Source organism: Prionailurus viverrinus, chromosome A2 (genome assembly GCF_022837055.1).
Source record: "Prionailurus viverrinus isolate Anna chromosome A2, UM_Priviv_1.0, whole genome shotgun sequence".
In the NCBI taxonomy this organism is placed as follows: Eukaryota; Metazoa; Chordata; class Mammalia; order Carnivora; family Felidae; genus Prionailurus; species Prionailurus viverrinus.
Window position 1 is genome coordinate 12798015 of NC_062562.1, and position 18428 is coordinate 12816442.

Here is an 18428-nt window from a genome sequence, read left to right on the forward strand (position 1 = left end):
GTGTTTCGTGCCACCACGGATAATAATGATAAGAGTTTTAATAGTAGGTAACATTTGTCAAAAATGACTACCCCAGACCTCAAGGGCCGAGCTAAGGGCCATGCAGGAGTCCAACTGGGGGCAGAGTGGCAGTGGTCACACCTAGCTTCCCGTCCTGCCCCAAAGCTGGCCATATGTGCGCTCTGGCTTGGGCACGTGGTCCTCTGAGCCCTGAGGCCTGGGCCAGCGCCTGACCTTGTCCCCACCTCCCTGACAGCTGCCGCAGTGGGAACCGCAAAAGCCTGGTGGTAGGAACGCCCTCCCCAACCCTCTCCCGGCCCCTGTCTCCGCTCTCAGTTCCAACAGGTGAGTGTGGGAGCAAGCCTGCGGGGGCGGTGTCCCGTCTCTGCCCCCTCTGCCTCAGTTTCCCCTGCCTGCTTCTTCCTCAGCAGGCAACAGCCCCCTGGATAGTCCTCGGAACTTCTCCGCTGCGTCGGCCGTGAACTTCCCCTTTGCCCGAAGGTGAGTGAGTGGTCGCTGGCTTTGAGGGATGACCTCAGCACAACCGGTGAGGGGACAGGCAGCGGCATGCTCTTGGTGGTTGGCCCTGCCTCTTCATTCGCCTTTTCCCCTCCCCTGTCCCCTGCCCTGTGACGGTCTCTCCCCCTGGCTTCTGCCCCCGGCAAACGCGCGGCCTTCTGCAGCCACGTCCCGCGCATGGACAGGTAATTTCAGGGAGCCCTTGGGGAGGAGGAGGGCACACCATCCAGGCTAAAATCACTAATTCACTAAAAATCATTAATTTACTTAGAGTTGACGTTGGACCAAGCATTTAAATGTTACTTGTTCACTCATTAACATTTATCAAGCACCCGTTACATGCCGTACCCTGTGCCGGGGGCCGAGGAAGGGGGAGGCTGGACTTCGACCCTTGGGGAGTCCTCAGTCTCAAGGGGGTGACTGGCATGTATCCCAGCAACTGCAACTCACAGAGGTCAGAGCTTCGATGTGGGAGGCACTGGCAGCTGGGTCAGGGAGGGCTTCCTGGAGCAGGTGTCAGAAGGACAAGGAGAAAACACACAGTGGATTTGTTCACCTTGAACCTCTGTTCTCCGCCTTTTCAGAAGATCCTTCCTCCACCAGGGCCGGCACCTGCCAGCCACGGTCTCCGTCCTTAGTCCCCACAAACCACGGGGGCCATGCCTCCTTTCCAACTCTTCTGGTTCTCCCCTCTAGGGCTGACGGCAGAAGATGGTCCCTTGCATCTCTCCCATCTTCTGGCTATGGAACCAACACACCCAGCTCCACCGTCTCGGTACCCACAGTCCCACCTTGGCCAGCAGACAGGCGGGTGCGAGGTGGGGCGGGACACGTCTTTGGTTTTTATCAAGGTGTCGGATAGTTGTCCAGTCAACAAACATCCTGGCTGCCCCCTCTGTGCCCCATTCCGGGCAACGTATGGGTCCCTGAAAGGACCCAGCCTCGGTCCCAAGGAGTCCCCGTTCTGGAGGACACAGACATCCCCATCCTGTGGGGTTAGGGCCTGGCCAGAGGGAGTCTTAGGGTTGCTTAAGGAGCAGGCGGCGAGGCTTGCTGGAGGAGGGGGCATCAGAGCTGGGGTTTTGAAGGATGCGTAGAAGTCAGGCAGGAGAGTGTTAACATCTAATGACCAGCAGGCAGCCTAGGCCTTGAGGGGTAATGCTGGGGTTCTGGCTTTGGCGCTGACTGTGAACTCGTGGCCCTGATACCCCCTCCTGCCAGTCGAGCTCATCCTCCCGGGAGCGCCTCCACCAGCTTCCTTTCCAGCCGACACCGGATGAACTATGCTTCCTGTCCAAGCATTTCCGCAGCTCAGAGAGCGTGGCTGACGAGGAGGGCGGCCACCGCTCACCCCACCTTCGTCCCCGTTCCCGCAGCCTCAGGTGGGCCTCGACCTCCAACCTCAGCCCCTCCCCGGGCTGCCTTTGGGGCCCACATTGTGGCCCCTCCTCCACCTCTGGCCCTGACCCTGTCCGAGCCTGGCCTCTGATCCTCGACCCTCCCCTGGACTGGATTTCTGGTCCCACGTCACAAGCTGACTGTCCCCCGCCTGCCCCTTCCCCTTCAGCCCGGGACGCACAACAGGGAACTTCGACAATGAAATCGTCATGATGAATCATGTGTACCGGGAGAGGTTCCCCAAGGTGGGCAGCGCCCGGTGGCTGCACCGGCCCTAACTCCCCTCCATGTTGTTGTCCCTCCTTGGCACCCTGTCTTCTTGGCTGTATCCCCCCCATCTCTCCATTTCTGTCTGTCCCTATCTCTCTGTCTCAAAGCGCCCCCCTCCAACCCAGGCATATTGCTTCTTCCCCCCCCAGTTCTCTGGCCCCGTCGTCCCCATCATCACATTCTCCCCCACAACTACCTGTCTTGCCCCCACCTGTGTGTATTGCGCGCCCCCCCCCCCCCCCCCGGCCCCGTCCAGTGACCAGGTTGTCCCATCCGCCCTGCCCAGGCCACGGCACAGATGGAAGGCCGCCTGGAAGAATTCCTTGCTGCTTTTGCACCCGGCGCCCGGCTGGCCCTGGCCGATGGCGTCCTGGGCTTCATCCACCACCAGATCATTGAGCTGGCCCGCGACTGCCTGGCCAAGTCTGGAGAGGCCCTCGTCACCTCCCGCTACTTCATGGAGATGCAGGAGAAACTGGAGAGGCTGCTACAAGATGTGCGTGGGGGGGGGAGGGTGGGGGGGTGGGTGTAGGGGTCCCCGGGGAGGGCAGGGCCAAGGGCCTGCAGGCGACGCCATCACCCGCCTCTCCCTAGGCCCACGAGCGCTCGGACAGTGAGGAGGTCGGCTTCATTGTCCAGCTTGTCCGGAAGCTGCTCATCATCATCTCGAGGCCGGCGAGGCTCCTTGAGTGCCTGGTGAGTCTCTGCACCCAGCCAGGTGTGGGGCCCAGCGGTTGAGACTAGGCCGCTAGAACCGTCCTGCTGAGATACAAGAGACATGCCCATCGGGTGGGGTTTGGAGAGGAGCACGGGGTGCCTCCCGGCTGGGCTGGGCTCTTTTCCCCAGGGAAGTGCCAGGAGCTGAGATCTGGAGGGGAGAGTTGGAGCCACCGATAGTGAAGCTGCTTCAGACGGAGGGAACGGCACGGGCCAAGGCCTGGAGGTGGGCACAAGCCCCGGCTTACCGGCCCCTCTGCCACCCCCAGGAGTTTGACCCTGAGGAGTTTTACCACCTGCTGGAGGCTGCCGAGGGCCAGGCCCGAGAGGGCCAGGGCATCAAGACGGACCTGCCTCAGTACATCATTGGGCAGCTGGGCCTGGCTAAGGACCCCCTCGAGGGTAAGCTGACGGGAGTAGGGTGGAAAGAGAAAACCAAGTAGGGTGTGATTCGAACCCAGAGCCGTCAACTCCACAGCTGCCATGATGTCCTTCGTCTCTCTGTGGCTCTGCCCTCAGCCACCTGTGGGGCCCACTGTGGCCAAGTGCCTGGGGTTCCTGGGTCAGCCAGCTGTAAGTGGGACCTCTGACCTGCCAAGGGGACTCCTCCCACGAGTCCCCAAAGTACTTTCCTGATTTCATCATCTGACCGTGGCCCAGGAGACGGACTTAGAGTCGGACAGGACAACGAACCCGTGGGCTTGACCAAGCTGGTCAAGAACTCCCCCCAGACAGCAGAGTCAGGAGACGTGCACCTGAGACGTGGGACCCGGGGAGCGTCGAACTTGGACCTGACCTGGTCCAGGTGCGGCCATGGGAGGCTCTGGGGAAAGGTTGATGTGTAAGCGAGTCCTGGCGGATGGAGAGGTGACCAGGTACAGATCTGGGGAAGAGAGGGGGTGAGCCGGGCAGGGGGGGAGGGTGAAAGCAAAGGCCCTGAGGTGTGCGAGAAGAACAGTGAGGGGGGAAGCGACTGGAGCTGAGGAAGAAGCAAAGCTGGGAGAAGGTGGTGGGGTCAGCAGGGCTTTGCCACAGTGGCTGGCGTCTGCCCAGCATCACTGCTCTGTTAACCCTGGGACTGGGCTGCCATTGTCCCCGTTTAAGGCTGAGGCTCCAGGCAGATGAGGTCGAGCAGGGGTTCAGACCTCGGCGGGCCCCAGGCCAGACCGCTTGTCGACTGGCTGTGTGGCCCCGGCTGTGCCTGGCTGTCCAATGAAGGCAGGTGGTGCCGTGGGCGGCCCCGGGGTCAGAGGAAGCAGAAAGTGGCCGGGCAGTTGGCAGCTGAGACTGTGGGGCAGGTCATCTATCCAGTGTCCCCGGCGGGGAACCTACTGAGTAAAAGAGGCTGTATTCAAACCCAGACCTCCCTCACCCGTGAGACCCCACTGTCCCATCCCAGCCTTGCTCCGTGACCGTGAGACACGGTCATGATTCAGTGCCATCATCACGGCTCATGTGCACCAGCCGCTCACTCGGGGCCGCCCCTCTGCCAAAGCCCTAGGGCCAGAAAACGGCATGGGTGGGGGGCTCCCTCTGGGCCACACCCTCAGCTGAGGAGGATGTTAGGAGCCAAGACCCAGAGGGCCCATGTCACAGCCTGCGTTAACAGGCCCAAGGCTCGGAGCCAGGATGATGGCTGTGCCATTCAGAGGCTGGGCTTCCCACGGGTCCCTCTGGAAAGTTCCTCAGTCGTTGCTTACTCTGGCCTGGGTTTGGCCAAGGTCTGGACATAGTAGGGGCTCGATGATGCAATGATGGTATCGTGGGAGCCGGTCAGGGAGGCACTACGTCCCCAGGATGAGCCCTGGAGGCCTTGGGAAATCTCTGGGCGATCGAGGCACAGGCACGGAGGCATCATTTGAGGCTCCTCCCTTGTCTCACAGAAATGGTGCCTCTGAGTCACCTTGAAGAGGGAGGACAGCCTCCAGCACCTGAGTCCCCGGAGGTAAGTCACAGAGCTTTGACGCCCCCACCTGTCGGGTTCTTTTCAAGGTAGATCAGGCAGCCGTGGGAGGGGCTGGGTGTGCGGACGTGTTGCATGTAGTAGCTGCTTAGTAAATGCCTGTGACTTGAGGGAGAAGGTAGAGGCGAGTGCCCTGCCCTGGCGGTTGGACAGGGCAAGGCTGGAGGGGATACTGGAAAGGGGCGTTTTGGAAGATGTCTCGGAGTTTTCTGGAAGGAGGACGTGGCTCCAGCCAAAGCTCAGAAACTCAGAAGCTGAGTTTGAGAAGTCTAGAAAGAGAAAGTAGCATCAGATGTCGGGACCAGTGGCTGGGACTTGAAGGCGGGAAGAGCCCAGCCTGCTCTGAGGTGGGGCAGGACCCTGACCCTTCTTTGCCCCCTAGAGCCGTGCCCTGGTCGGCCCATCACGGAGGAAGCCGTGTGAGAATGACTTCGAGACCATCAAACTCATTAGCAACGGGGCCTACGGGTAAGTCCTCGGGTCCCCCATGGACTGATTTCTCAGCCGCCCACGGGGATGCCTGAGGTCCAGCGGCCCCTGAATGTGCAGTCCGGGAAGCTGAGGCCTGAAGAGGGCAGTAGAGACACAGTACAGCCAGGCCAGGGTCTCAGACAGGCTCCGCCAAGGTCTAGGCCATTACCTGCCCCAGGTGTAGGGAGTTCTAGGTATACAAGGAAAAAGATGGCCCCGTGGTGGCGGTAGTGAGCAGTGAGCATTATTTTAGTGCCACGTTGACAGGTCCGAGTGGGGCTGGGGTGGGAGGGGGAGTCCTTCACAGCATAAGACTATCCAGAAGGGGCTTCTGCGTCTAGGTGATTTGGCTCAGCAGCACTGCCAGGAGTCTGGGTCAGGGAGCTCCAAGAGGGAACAGTGGCGTGGGGTCTTTTTAGCCCCAGGGCTCGTCTTCCGGACGGCTAGTAAATTTGGTATCGTTTCACTACGGATGCAAAGCAGGCAAGCTCTCAACGGTTAAAAATCTGCTCATTTGGGCCCTATTTAAAGCACTTTGAGTTTGGTGCCAGGGGGCTTTTGACTGCAGGGGTCTCAGTCTGCCGTGAAGACATAAGCCAAGGGCCATCTCTGTCATATCGATGTGACACCAAGAAAGGCAGCTTAAACCCATAGGGTGGCTGCTTTTGGAGAGGGGCCAGGTCAGGAGAAAGGGTGTCCCGGCTGTAGGGCGCAGCGCGGGCAGAGGCCTGGCAGGTTGGGTTCTGGGCCCAAGTCGGGGCCCGTTGCCCGCCCGGGCCTCGGTCTCAAGCCTCGGCGAACCCGGCTCCCCCAGGGCTGTCTACCTGGTGCGGCACCGAGACACACGGCAGCGCTTTGCCATCAAGAAGATCAACAAGCAGAACCTGATTCTGCGCAACCAGATCCAGCAGGTCTTTGTGGAGCGTGACATCCTCACCTTTGCCGAGAACCCGTTTGTGGTCAGCATGTTCTGCTCCTTCGAGACCCGTCGCCACTTGTGTATGGTCATGGAGTATGTGGAAGGTGCGGTCACTAGGGCTTGCGTGCCTCCAGTGACGGGGAGCTCACCACCTACCCAGAAGAAAGTCCCTCCTTTGACCAAGCTAGGGTCTGCTCCGGCCTCCCTGGGGTCCCAGCCTGCCTGCCCTGGGAGCTCCTCAGCCTGTGGTGGGGGGGTCCAACCTGGGCAGTTGGGGCTGAGGGAGTCCAAAGAGGTGTGTGAGGGTGGGACCCAGACATCCTAGGCGGGGGGGGGGTGGGGGGGTGGGTGGGTACCAGGGAGCAGAAGCCTGAGGGCCAGAAGTAAGAGCAAGGACGGAGGGAGGGCGGGAGGTGTGGGTCGGAAGGGCCAGGATGATTGGGGGCCAGGGAGAAGAGTTGTTGGATCAGGTTTGCAGTCAAAGAGTGAGTAGGGCCTTCAGGTGGTTTAGGGGTGTGCACTGTTCAAGGTCCTTCTAGGCAAGGAGGGGGAACGAGCACTTAGGAGGCACTGGCTGTGTACAGGGTAAGGAACCATGTCCTCGCAGGGCTGCTGCCCTGCCAAGGGAGAATCGGGAATCTGGATCTGCCCTCCCTCCTGCCCTTCTTGGTTCCCCACCTTGGTTTGGTATAGACCAGGGATGCTTTGCAGGAGGGTGGGGGGGTCTCATAAGCCTGGAGCAAGGCTCTAGAGCCCAGGGCCTCTGAACGCATGTGTCCCCCAACAGGTGGTGACTGTGCCACACTTCTGAAGAACATGGGCCCACTGCCCGTGGACATGGCCCGCATGTACTTCGCCGAGACGGTCCTGGCCCTGGAGTACTTGCACAACTACGGCATAGTGCACCGGGACCTCAAGCCTGACAAGTGAGCAGCCTGGGGCTTTGGGAGCGGGGCCTCTGATTGGGGTCTGGGGCTGCTCAGAGCTGCCCGCCTATCCAGGTCCTGCTGGCCCATGGGCCCCTGGCAGCAGGAAGACAGGGAGCAGTGGCAACTTTGGGCACCTGGTGTATACAGAGGAGGACAGGTACTTAAGAGGCACCTGCTGTATGCGAGGGGAGGATAGTTGTATTTATGGAGATGCGGTCAGGCAAAGAGAGAATGTGCACTTTAGGGTGCACACAACGCACAGGGGAAGGGACTGTGCACTCACAGAGTTCCCGCGGCACAAGAGGAGAGAGCGTGCATTTAGGAGGCACCGGCTGTATATAGGGAACAGGGACGTGCCCTTTGCAAGACCTTCTGTGTGGAGAAAGGGACTGTGCATGTCTTGAGCACCTGTTGTGTGTTTGTGCAGGGAAGACAGGAAGAGATGTTCATGGAGAGCCTTGGGAAGTTTATTTTGCTCTAGCACCTAATAAGCACCTACTGCATTCCAGGTCCTCTGTGGGCGACCATGAGACATGGGTGTGAATAATCCATCGTGGTTTATAACCCCTACATAATTTGCAAGGCACTCTCCCCTGCATTAATTGAGCACTTGCTATTTATAGAGCAAGGGGCTGCTCTTGATATCAAGTGCCGTCTGGATACCAGGCAAGGAGCTCGAGTTTCTTAGGTTCTTGCTGCACGGGGGTGTGAACGTCAGCATTAAGAGCCTGCACGTTTTCAGGCGTCTTGTAGTTTGCCAGCGGCTTAGAAAATAAAGTATGTATTTGGCACCTGCCATGTACCTGGGCCTCTGTGCGCAACACTTGTCAATATGCTCTGTGCCGTCAGGTCTGTGGATCATCCTAGAGTGGGGTGGGGTCTCCTGAGTGACCCCAAGGCAGCACCTGCCCCTCCCAGGCTCGGGACCCCCATCTGCAAAATGGCACAGGCCGGTGCCCAGCCCCAGAGGCTTCAGGGAGACAGGCGCACACGATAGACACGCGAGAGAGAGATTTTCTCCTTTCACTTTGGAAAATTCCAAATGCATCCCAAAGTCAAGAGAAGGCGCATTCATTCACTGGGGCTGTCAGAGCAAAGTAGCACAGAACTGGGCGGCTTAAACAATAGAAGTTTATTCTCACAGTTCTGGAGGCCAGAGGTCCAAGATCGAGGTAGCAGCAGGGCTCCCTCTGAAGTCCCCAGGGAAGGATCTCTTCCAGGACCCTCCCCCAGCTTCTGGTGATTTCTTGGCTTGTGGCGACATTGTCCCGCTCTTCACATGGCGTCCTCCCTCTGCATGTCTGGGTCCAAATGCCGTTCCTATAAGGACACCAGTCATACTGGATGAGGGGTCACTGTACTCAGGGACGTCCTCCTCTTAACTAATCACACAACAATCCCGTCTCCAAATAAGGTCACGTTCGTAGTCACTAGCGGTCTGGACGTCAACATGTGACTTTGGAGGTACATAACTCAGCCCAGAACAGAAGGAAGGGTCCAGTGCCCCCCCCCATCCACTCCCCACATCCATCCCGTTTCCAAAGCTTCCAACGCTTGGCCAATCCTGCTTCCTCCCCATCCCTGGGTCCCCCCACCCCCCATGCCAGGCAATTTGAAGCATATCCCAGGCATCGGATCATTTCATTATCATTTCGTTTGTAAGAAGGAAAGGTTTTTTTTGTGTTTTTTTTAACATTTACCTATTTTTGAGAGAGAGAGAGAGAGAGAGTGCGCGAGCAGGGAAGGGGCAGAGAGAGAGGAAACAGAATCCAAAGCAGGCTCCAGGCTCCAAGCGGTCAGCACAGAGCCCGACGCGGGGCTCGAACCCACAAACCATGAGATCATGACCTGAGCCGAACTTGGACACTTAACCCACTGAGCCACCACGGCACCCCCAGAACTTTTTAAAGACAGTGGGTGCACAGAATCGTTCCTTTAGAGAGTCCGTGGATGCAGTTCTGTGCCAAGTAAACGGTTTATCAGACCACTTGGCTATACGCAGCTCTCCAGAAATTAAGCAGCCGAGGTACCAGGAGGTGCGCGAAACGGCGACTTTCTAAAGGTGGTGCGTATGGTTCTGTCATCTGGCAAGGCGTTTATATCCTTGAGCCGACGGGAAAACTAGAACAGCAGGGTGCATGGGAGGTGTACAAGGTTTTAAAAACGGGTGCCCTCAGGAGGTGCACAGAAATATTTCTGTATACAGCAGCTGCTCAAGGTATGTTCGTTTTTCGACAGGAAACGTAAATAACGAGGGCTTGCAAAGAAAGCATTTAGCGAAAACAAAAAATGGCCACGTGTGCAAAAATATACTGTGGGTTTCAGGTGTTTTCATGCACAGCGGGGAGATGTAAATTCCAACAGCGGAGTATACAGTAGGTGCTCAGTAGCGACACCAGCTGCATCCGGTGGGTGCCCCGAGATGTTTGCCAGATTGGCAGTATTGCCCAAGACCTGTCGGTCCTCGTGATGACGTGCCCGCGCTCGGGAAGTGCTTTCCGACCCCCTCGGGGGAGTTAAGCCGCCCTGGCTGGACCTCAGCCCACCTGGGGTGGCACCAGGTTCCGGGGCGGCATGAGAAGCCACGCACCTCGGGCCCCCCAGCCCTGAGTGCACCACCCGCCCACCCACAGCCTGCTCATCACCTCACTTGGCCACATCAAGCTGACCGACTTCGGCCTGTCCAAGATTGGGCTCATGAGCATGGCCACCAACCTCTATGAGGGCCACATCGAGAAGGACACCCGGGAGTTCGTGGACAAGCAGGTGTGCGAGCGGGCAGGTGGCCCTGGGTGCGGGGCCGCCCCCCTCTATCTGGATCCTGACCCTCAGGACGCGGGGAGACTTTGCAGCATGAAGGAGAAAATAAACCGCACCCCCCCGCCCCCCGCCCCGTAATTCTCTCCACCCCCCGTTCCCAGCCTGGCCTTGGCCTCTCCGTCCCTCTCGTGGTCTCTCTGGAGTTGAAGGCCATCCTCCTGTTCCCCATTCTGCCTGACCCAGGTGTGTGGGACCCCTGAGTACATCGCGCCCGAGGTGATCTTCCGCCAGGGCTACGGGAAGCCGGTGGACTGGTGGGCCATGGGTGTTGTCCTCTATGAATTCCTGGTGGGCTGTGTGCCCTTCTTCGGAGACACCCCCGAGGAACTCTTCGGCCAGGTGGTCAGTGGTGCGTTTCCCCCACCGTGGCCCCGGTTCGAGTCTTGGCCGCCCTGGGGCTCTGGGCAGCAGTTTCCCTAACCGAAGGGAGCAGCTATGTGTGTGGATTGGGCACGTGTGGTGTGCCTGGCCCCAGCTGGACACTGGGGACATGGCCAAGGGCGAGACAGCAAGGGAGAGAAATACGCAAGTTAGGGAACATCAGATACAAAAAAAAGTGCCCAGGAAAAGAAGCAGGAAGAGGGGAGGGGATAGGGTACCAGAGGTGTTGGGGGGGGGGGTGTGCTGCATTAAATAGAGGGTCATGGAGGCCTCGCCAAGGTGACGGTGTGAGTAAAGACTTGAAGGAGCAGCAGGGAGTCCCAAAAGTAGAAGAGGGGAAGGTGTTCTGGGCAGAGGGTGCAGCCACAGCAAAGGCTGGGTATGAGGTGGGACCGAGCCTGGTGTGTTGATGGAATAGAAAAGGCTGATGGCTTAGAGTACAGTGAGTGAGGGGAGGTGGTTGGAGGTGCTATGAAGGGCTGTCCTCACCCTCTCACTCACTTTTATTTTATTTTACGTTTATTATTATTTTTTTAATTTGACTTATTTTTCCCTCTTCTCATTTTAGATGAGATCATGTGGCCCGAAGGGGATGAGGCCCTTCCAGCAGATGCCCAGGACCTCATCACCAGGCTGCTCCGACAGAGCCCACTGGACCGTCTGGGCACTGGTATGTGGACGTGGGATGGGGAGAGGCTGCATAGAGAAGGGGGACTTGGGGCTGGGGTTTTGAAGGACGCATAGGAGTTCACCGGGAACTAGTGTAAGACCTTGAAGGAATAGCGGGTATCTGGGTCAGATGCAGACAAGGGGCACTGAGGCTGAGTGAGAGCCTACAAGGTCACCGTGGGGTATGTCCTAAGGTCCTCAAAGGCCCAGCCCAGTGGATCCCACTGTTCAGATTCCGCAGCCACCTAATTAATGGTTAAAGGACTATTCGAGACTCACGCAGCCACTACAGGTTATGTCCATGAGGAAGCTTAGCCACTGGAGAGGACCGCAGGGGCTGAGGTTGGGGAACAGGATCCCTTCACGCAGTCAGCTCTCTGCTCCGTGGAGTAGAAATGCATAGAGAAGGCTGGAAAGAAAGCCCTCCTAGGGCTTTGGGATCTCAGAATCCAGCAGAGGAAAGAGCAGGGCCTGGGGGCTAGCCCCAATTCTGTCTTCAGGCTCTTAAACAGCGGCTGTTCCCCTCGCCATCTTTATGGCTCTGTGTTGGCCAAGTTGGGGCTCAAATTTGGCCCAGGGGGCAGTGGGGGACAGGGACACGCAGGGCTGAGCCAGGCATGTGTTGGCAGGTGGCACCCACGAGGTAAAACAGCACCCCTTCTTCCGAACACTGGACTGGGCAGGGCTTCTGCGACACAAAGCTGAGTTCGTGCCACAGCTCGAAGCTGAGGATGACACCAGCTACTTTGACAGTAAGTGGGGGGGGGGGGGGGGGTGTCAAGGGGGTGGGCTCTGCTATCCCACAAGCCCCTGAGGCGGGGAGGGGATGTCTGCCAGGGTCTCCACCCAAGCACCTCGCCCTGGACCTGGAGCTTCTGACTTCCGGAGCTTTCTGAGTAATCAGAGCGTGTCTGCCGGCAGCTGCTCCCTCCCTGGCTGGGATTTCCTGTGCCTCTGGGGTCCGGAGGCCACCGCATCCTCTTGGGTTGTGGGAGGGGAAACCAAGGCACTGAGTGTGGCAGACCCTTGCCTGGCGTCCCTAGCAGGTTCAGCCTCCTGAGCGTCCAGCCCTGACCAAGGACGGTGCCTCATCTGTCACACGGGAGGGAGGTGCGCTTCGCTTTGCCTTGTGGAGGGAGCCCCTCCGACATTGTGGGTGGGCTCAGACAAGTCTTCCTCTGCCTACTTGGGGCTCCAGCCACACAGGTTAAATGCTCTAGGCTTCCAGCACCTCCTCTGGAACTTGCTGTGCGATCTTGGGCGTGTCAGAGGTCCTCTCTGAGCAGCTGTTTCCTGTTCTGTAAAGTGGGGAGCATCCTTTATGTTTAAGATGCACACGATCACCTAATTCTGGGTGACCCATCTCAAGGGCGAGGCTCCCGAGGGTCAGACACAAGAATCCCCACCCACGGTTTTTTAGGGTTTTTAGGGACCCAGCTGGAGTTTTTCGGCCAGGTCCTCACTCTGCCAACTCAAGCCTCCCGTGGCCCCTAAATACACCAGACACAGCCCCACCTCAGTGCCTTTGCCCTGACCGTGTCTCCCCACCCCGGGACGCCCTCCCCAGATCACCCCACGGCCCTCGCGGCCGCCTCGGGGCATCGGGTGGGCTGTACGTGCCTTTCCGTCCTGCAGCGCGCTCGGAACGCTACCGCCACCTGGGCTCCGAGGACGAGGAGACCAACGACGAGGAGTCATCCACGGAGATCCCCCAGTTCTCGTCATGTTCCCACCGGTTCAGCAAGGTGGGCCCAGGGACCTAGCTACGGCACTGGGGATGTTGCAAAATGTTGGTTCGAGGTTGGGGGCGGGGTTCTGCTGCTTTCTGTCGTCATGGTGGTTGAAATACGTATGAAATATACCATCAGAGCCGTTTGATTGATTGATTGATTGATCGATTGGTGGGGCGGGGGCGGGGTAGAGTTTTTACCTTTAACGAAATGACCTTGGAAATGACGTACCTTTCTGCGACGCCAACGCTACGGTTTTCGGAGTCACAGTAAGATACGCAGAATTGCATCCATAATTAACATGAATGCCAACACTTCAAGCAGTGATTTCAGTTACGTGGCGAACACAGTCAAGAAAGCAGCCACCGGACAAACGTGGGCTCCTCTCCTGCCTCCCCCTCTTCCCGGGAGGTGGCGGCAGGGGCAGCAGCTGCAGCAGCAGAGGTCAAAGGGGTGGCGCCCCATCGTAGCCATTTTAAACTACAATTCGGTGGCATTCCGCGCATTCATAAGGTCGGGACACCCATCACCTCTGGTTCCAGAACGTTCCCATCATCCCAAAGGGAACCCCTGATCCCGTGGGCAGTCACTCCCCTTCCCCTCTCCCCCAGCCCCGGGCCACCCGCAGTCTGCCTTCCGTGTCTGGTGTCTTTCACTCAGTTGGATGTTTTCAGAGTTCACCCATGGTATCGTGTGTGCAGGGCTTCGTTCCTTTTTGTGGCTGAGTAGTGTTCCACTGTGTGGACGGACCACGTTTTGTGTACCCATCGGTTGGTGGATACTTGGGTCGTTTCCACTTTTGGGCGACTGTGACCAGTGCTGCTGTGCTGGGTGCCACATTTTATAGCCTCACAAGCTTAAGTTTCCTTCCTTTGTTTCTAATTTGATGAAGAAAACCTTCCCTGCTGCTTGTGGGCCTGGGCCCCAGGCAGAGCGTCCTGATCAGCAGCAGAAACCCTGGCTGCGGCCCCCTTGGTAGCCGGGCCCCTCTGAACCTTAGTTTCTCCATCTGTACAGTGGGTGTCTTTACTCTGCTGTGTTTAGGGATGTGGTGAGTCTGGATTTAAGGAAGTGACTCACAGGGTAGCACGGGGCATATAGGAAGCACTCAACTAAGCTCACTCTTTTTCCTTTTTTTTTTTTTTTTGAGAGAGAGAGAGAGAGAGCGCGCATGTGTGTGTGTGTGAGTTGGGGAGAGGGGCAGAGGGAGAGAGAATTCCAAGCAGTCTCCACACCCAGCGTGGAACCCGATGCCGGGCTTGATCCCACAACCCTGGGATCGTGAGTCGGACTCGTGATTAGTAACACCAACTGTTACTAATGTTTTCTGTTTCTTCCAGGTCTACAGCAGCTCCGAGTTCCTGGCCGCCCAGCCCACGCCAACCTTCGCCGAACGGAGCTTCAGCGAGGACCGGGAGGAAGGGTGGGAGCGCAGCGGCGAGGGCGAGTATGGCCGCCGCCTGAGCATGGATATTCGGTAGGTGGGCTGGAGAGTATGAGCAGATCCAGCTTCCGAGCCTGCTGGGAGGTGGAACCGCAAAATCTAACACTGCAAGGAGCTTCCCGGTGGCCCAGGAGAAAAGGGTCAGACACACTGGCTAGCCTGTCAGACCCCTGCCAGCATGGCCCCTATCATTGCTGCCTCTGGCTTTGCGTCCCTTACCACAGCGGGCATAAAGCAGCCGTGCACTGTCCTACTGCTAGGCTTCTGCTTGCTCCGTTCCCTCTGCCAGCATACCCTTCGCTAACAAACTCCTGTCCGTTCCTCAAAGACCAGACTCAACAGAAATAACCAATGTCTACTAGAGGATGAGTGTCGGAAGCTGGGTTTTAAAAAACGCCAATTCTCTGGGCAGAGGACGGGGCAAGCAGAGGGAACTCACCCTGCATTTACGAATTCCCTCTGGTTCCGGGCCGAGTGCTCAAATCTGGCTGCCAGGGGTAACTGGGTGTCCCGGGGCGACGGCGCCTGGCAAGTGTGACTTTGGCCCTTCCCTGCAGCAGCCTGAGGTCCTGGACGTCCTCTGGTACTTCCTGTCCGTCGTCTTCCCAGCCCGAGCGGGGCCCCAGCCCGTCTCTCTTGAGTACTATTAGCCTGGACACGATGCCCAAGTTTGCCTTCTCGTCAGAGGATGAGGGAGCCAGCCCAGCCTCTGCGGGCCCCAAGAGGCCCATCTTCATTCTGGGGGAGCCCGATCCACCCCCAGCAGCCACCGCAGTGATGCCCAAGCCCTCAAGCCTTTCTGGTAGGTGAGGTCCAGGGTGGGCGGGATAGTGTTGTAGAAAGTTTCCCAGAGGGACTATTTGAGATGGGTTTTGAAGGATAAGTAGGAGCTCCCCAGAGAGACCATTCGCCTGTCTAACAAAGGCTTTAAGATAGGAGAGGCCGGGGCTCCCAGAGAAGCCTCGAGCCTCAGCTTGTCTCCCAGTCTAGGGGTGATAACCCCAGCTTCACTGGGTCAGGATGGGACTGGAGAGGGGGGTGAGACCGCAGAGCTCTGAGGGGTGCTGGGGGTCTGACGGGTGGGAGAAGGCTGCTTAGAGGAAGGGACTTGCAGAGCGGAGCTTTCCAGGGAGAGCAGTGCAGAAAGGAAGTGTGGGAAGAGAGAACCCTCTAAAGAAAGGCCAGGTAGGGGCGCCTGGGTGGCTCAGTCGGTTGAGCGGCCGACTTCGGCTCATGTCATGATCTCACGGTCCGTGAGTTCGAGCCCCACGTCGGGCTCTGTGCTGACAGCTCGGAGCCTGGAGCCTGTTTCAGATTCTGTGTCGCCCTCTCTCTGACCCTCCCCTGTTCATGCTCTGTCTCTCCCTGTCTCAAAAATAAATAAAACGTTAAAAAATAAAAATTAAAAAAAAAAGAAAGGCCAGGTAGCCAAACCAGGGTCCACGCTGACCGGAGAGGAAGGGGCTCTGTCTGCCGAGGGCAGGAGGACTGAGTGGTGAGACCGGCCGGGCTGACCCCCAACCCTCCTGACCCCTAGCTGACCCAGCCGCCCTCAGCCACGCACGCCTACGGAGCAACAGCATCGGTACCCGGCACTCGACACCACGGGCCTTGGATGCTGGCCGAGGCCGCCGCCTTGGGGGCCAAAGAGACCCAGCTCCCGAGAAGTCTCGGGCCTCCCCCAGCGGGGGCCGTGTGCCCAAGTCCGCCTCAGTGTCCGCCCTGTCGCTCATCATCACGGCCGGTAACGCACGTGGCCCAGCCTCGTCTTTGCTTTGTCCGTCCACGTCTGTTGTAACCGCGGGGCTCGGGCTGTGCCACAGGAAGGGGGAAGGAGCGAGACATGGGGAGAGCTGGGGGGCCGGCATTCCTGGCGGAGGGCACTGCATGTGCAAAGGCCTGATCGGGGGACCGTGCCTGGGACACTGGAGCAGCAGCAAAGCAGCCAGAATGGTCAGCTTGGTGGGAAGGGGAGGTGCCCTCCCCACCCTCGTCCCTGCGAGGGAGTGACCCCCCCCCAACCCGTGTCCTTGCAGATGATGGCAGCGGCGGCCCCCTCATGAGCCCTCTGTCCCCACGCTCACTGTCCTCGAACCCGTCATCCCGAGACTCCTCTCCAAGCCGAGACCCGTCCCCCGTGTGCGGCAGCCTGCGGCCCCCCATTGTCATCCACAGCTCGGGCAAGAAGTACGGCTTCAGCCTGCGGGCCATCCGCGTCTACATGGGCGACAGCGATGTCTATACCGTGCACCACGTTGTCTGGGTGAGCTGGCCTCGGGGTGGGCAGGAACAGCGGGACTTGGTTTGAGTCTAGCTTCACCCTGGCAAGGCACTTCACTTTGGGAGCCGCATTTTCTAGTCTTGGGAAAGCAAGCTCATTGGCCGAAAGGTTTTGGAGTCCAGGGCAGGGAGCTGGTGCCACCTGGGTCTTTGCAGCCCCTCTTACTTAGGCGGAGGGGGTTGGGCAAGACGGACAGGGATGGACAGAGGGGTAGAGACCTCAGTTGGGCACGAAGCTCCTGCCCCACGCCCGCAGATGCACCCTGGGTGTGATGTCCTGCCTCCCCCCAGCCCAGGCCCCGTTCCCTCCCTGCCAGCACCCAAGGTCAAGGAAACCACGTGAGTGGCAGCAGCTTGCTGGGGTCCCACAGCTGACCCAGCTGGGCCGGGGTCTCCAGCTGTGGGTCCCAAGCCCCCTGACCCTACCATCCACCCCCAGAGCGTGGAGGAAGGAAGCCCTGCCCAGGAGGCGGGCCTGCGAGCTGGGGACCTCATCACCCACATCAACGGGGAGTCAGTCCTGGGTCTGGTGCACATGGACGTCGTTGAGCTGCTGCTGAAGGTTCAGCCCCCCATCTTCCCACCCTTGGGACTTCCAGACCCCCACCCCACTCTGCCTACCCTTGGGGCTCCCAGAATCCCCACGTCCCGTCCATCCTCAGGGGCCCAGGTCTGCCCCCACTGCTTTGCTCCTGTGACCCCTCAGCTTTTGATCCTGAGGTTGTCCCCTCTGGAACCACACCTTTCCACGCCTGGTCCCACCTCCAGGCCTTGCATGTCCCCTCCCCTCTGCCCAGGACGTACATCCTCCTTTGCCCCCTGGGTGCCCCTACGTTTGGCCCTCCTTCTGGCTCACCCTGGCCTTATGAGGCTGGGGGTGTCCGTATTATCTTTATCTTCCTCGGGGGGGGGGGGGGGCTGAGGCCTGGGGGTGGGGAGGTGGGCCCAGGCCAGGAGGCAGGGCCTTGTTTGGAGAGCTCTTAGGACGAGTGGGTGGACAGGTGGGCAGCTCATTGCATGGATGGGCAGATGACGGACATGCATCTTTGGCCCAGTGAGTGGCAGGTCAGTAGGCGAGAAGTGGGTAGATAGGATCTGGGGCTCTGACGGACGAAGAAGGGCGTGGGGGGCTTACTAGGTGGGAGACACACAGGTGACCCCCTCGCCATCCCTCCTACAGAGCGGCAACAAGATCGCCCTGCGGACCACAGCCCTGGAGAACACCTCCATCAAGGTGGGCCCCGCCCGGAAGAACGTGGCCAAGGGCCGCATGGCTCGCAGGAGCAAGCGTAGCCGCCGGCGGGAGACCCAGGACCGGTGAGCGACGGGTGGGCCTGCGCGGAGTGCTGCAGAGGACCGGGAGCAGGCTCCCTAGACTGCTGGGGACAGGGGTTCTGACGCATCGGGTCTCTCCCCCTCAGGCGGAAGTCGCTTTTCAAGAAGATCTCAAAACAGTCCTCTGTGCTGCACACCAGCCGGAGTTTCTCCTCCGGCCTCCACCACTCCCTGTCGTCCAGCGAGAGCCTCCCGGGTTCGCCCACCCACAGCCTCTCCCCCAGCCCCACCACGCCTTGCTGCAGCCCAGCTCCCGACGCCCCCGCAGGTAGGTGTGCCCCCCCCCCCGCCCCGCCCCGGGGCCACCCTGGGGCTGCTCAGGTCTGTGGGGCCTGACCCCGGTGAGGACGCCGGCGGGGTTTACAGGAGGGAATGACATGACGTAGGAAGTGAGGGGACCAGAAGGGCCTTTCCAGTCGCTTGGGGTCTGAAAGGCAGCCTGGAAGTGGGAGGAGAGAGGCGGGAGAGCAGAGAAGAGAGTACCCAGCAGAGGGAGCATCGTGGACCAAGGGGGCTAGGCTGCAGGGTTGTGAAAGCAGGGAGAAGGCTGGGAGGGAGGAAGTTGGGAGATGGGTCAGGCCGA

The 18428-nt window shown here is 59.3% G+C and overlaps 1 protein-coding gene across 25 annotated transcripts in view; it reads left to right on the forward strand.

The window, feature by feature from the left end:
• The window catches only part of MAST3 (microtubule associated serine/threonine kinase 3), a 37247-nt gene that overhangs the window by 15792 nt on the left and 3027 nt on the right, over positions 1–18428 (forward strand). For 4 of the 25 annotated variants that reach the window (XM_047830168.1, XM_047830002.1, XM_047830041.1 and 1 more), the window contains 25 exons: positions 257–345; positions 429–501; positions 684–704; positions 1216–1330; positions 1741–1901; positions 2087–2162; positions 2474–2683; positions 2782–2883; positions 3174–3306; positions 4788–4849; positions 5250–5335; positions 6153–6361; positions 7045–7183; positions 9820–9952; positions 10190–10355; positions 10956–11057; positions 11686–11808; positions 12692–12801; positions 14127–14263; positions 14788–15032; positions 15768–15974; positions 16267–16493; positions 16950–17072; positions 17691–17827; positions 17932–18113. In XM_047830168.1, the coding sequence (XP_047686124.1) occupies positions 257–345; positions 429–501; positions 684–704; positions 1216–1330; positions 1741–1901; positions 2087–2162; positions 2474–2683; positions 2782–2883; positions 3174–3306; positions 4788–4849; positions 5250–5335; positions 6153–6361; positions 7045–7183; positions 9820–9952; positions 10190–10355; positions 10956–11057; positions 11686–11808; positions 12692–12801; positions 14127–14263; positions 14788–15032; positions 15768–15974; positions 16267–16493; positions 16950–17072; positions 17691–17827; positions 17932–18113 (3368 nt within the window). The remainder of the gene's footprint in view (positions 1–256; positions 346–428; positions 502–683; positions 705–1215; positions 1331–1740; positions 1902–2086; positions 2163–2473; positions 2684–2781; positions 2884–3173; positions 3307–4787; positions 4850–5249; positions 5336–6152; positions 6362–7044; positions 7184–9819; positions 9953–10189; positions 10356–10955; positions 11058–11685; positions 11809–12691; positions 12802–14126; positions 14264–14787; positions 15033–15767; positions 15975–16266; positions 16494–16949; positions 17073–17690; positions 17828–17931; positions 18114–18428) is intronic. The other 21 variants (XM_047830175.1, XM_047830011.1, XM_047830150.1 and 18 more) reach the window with 12 other exon arrangements.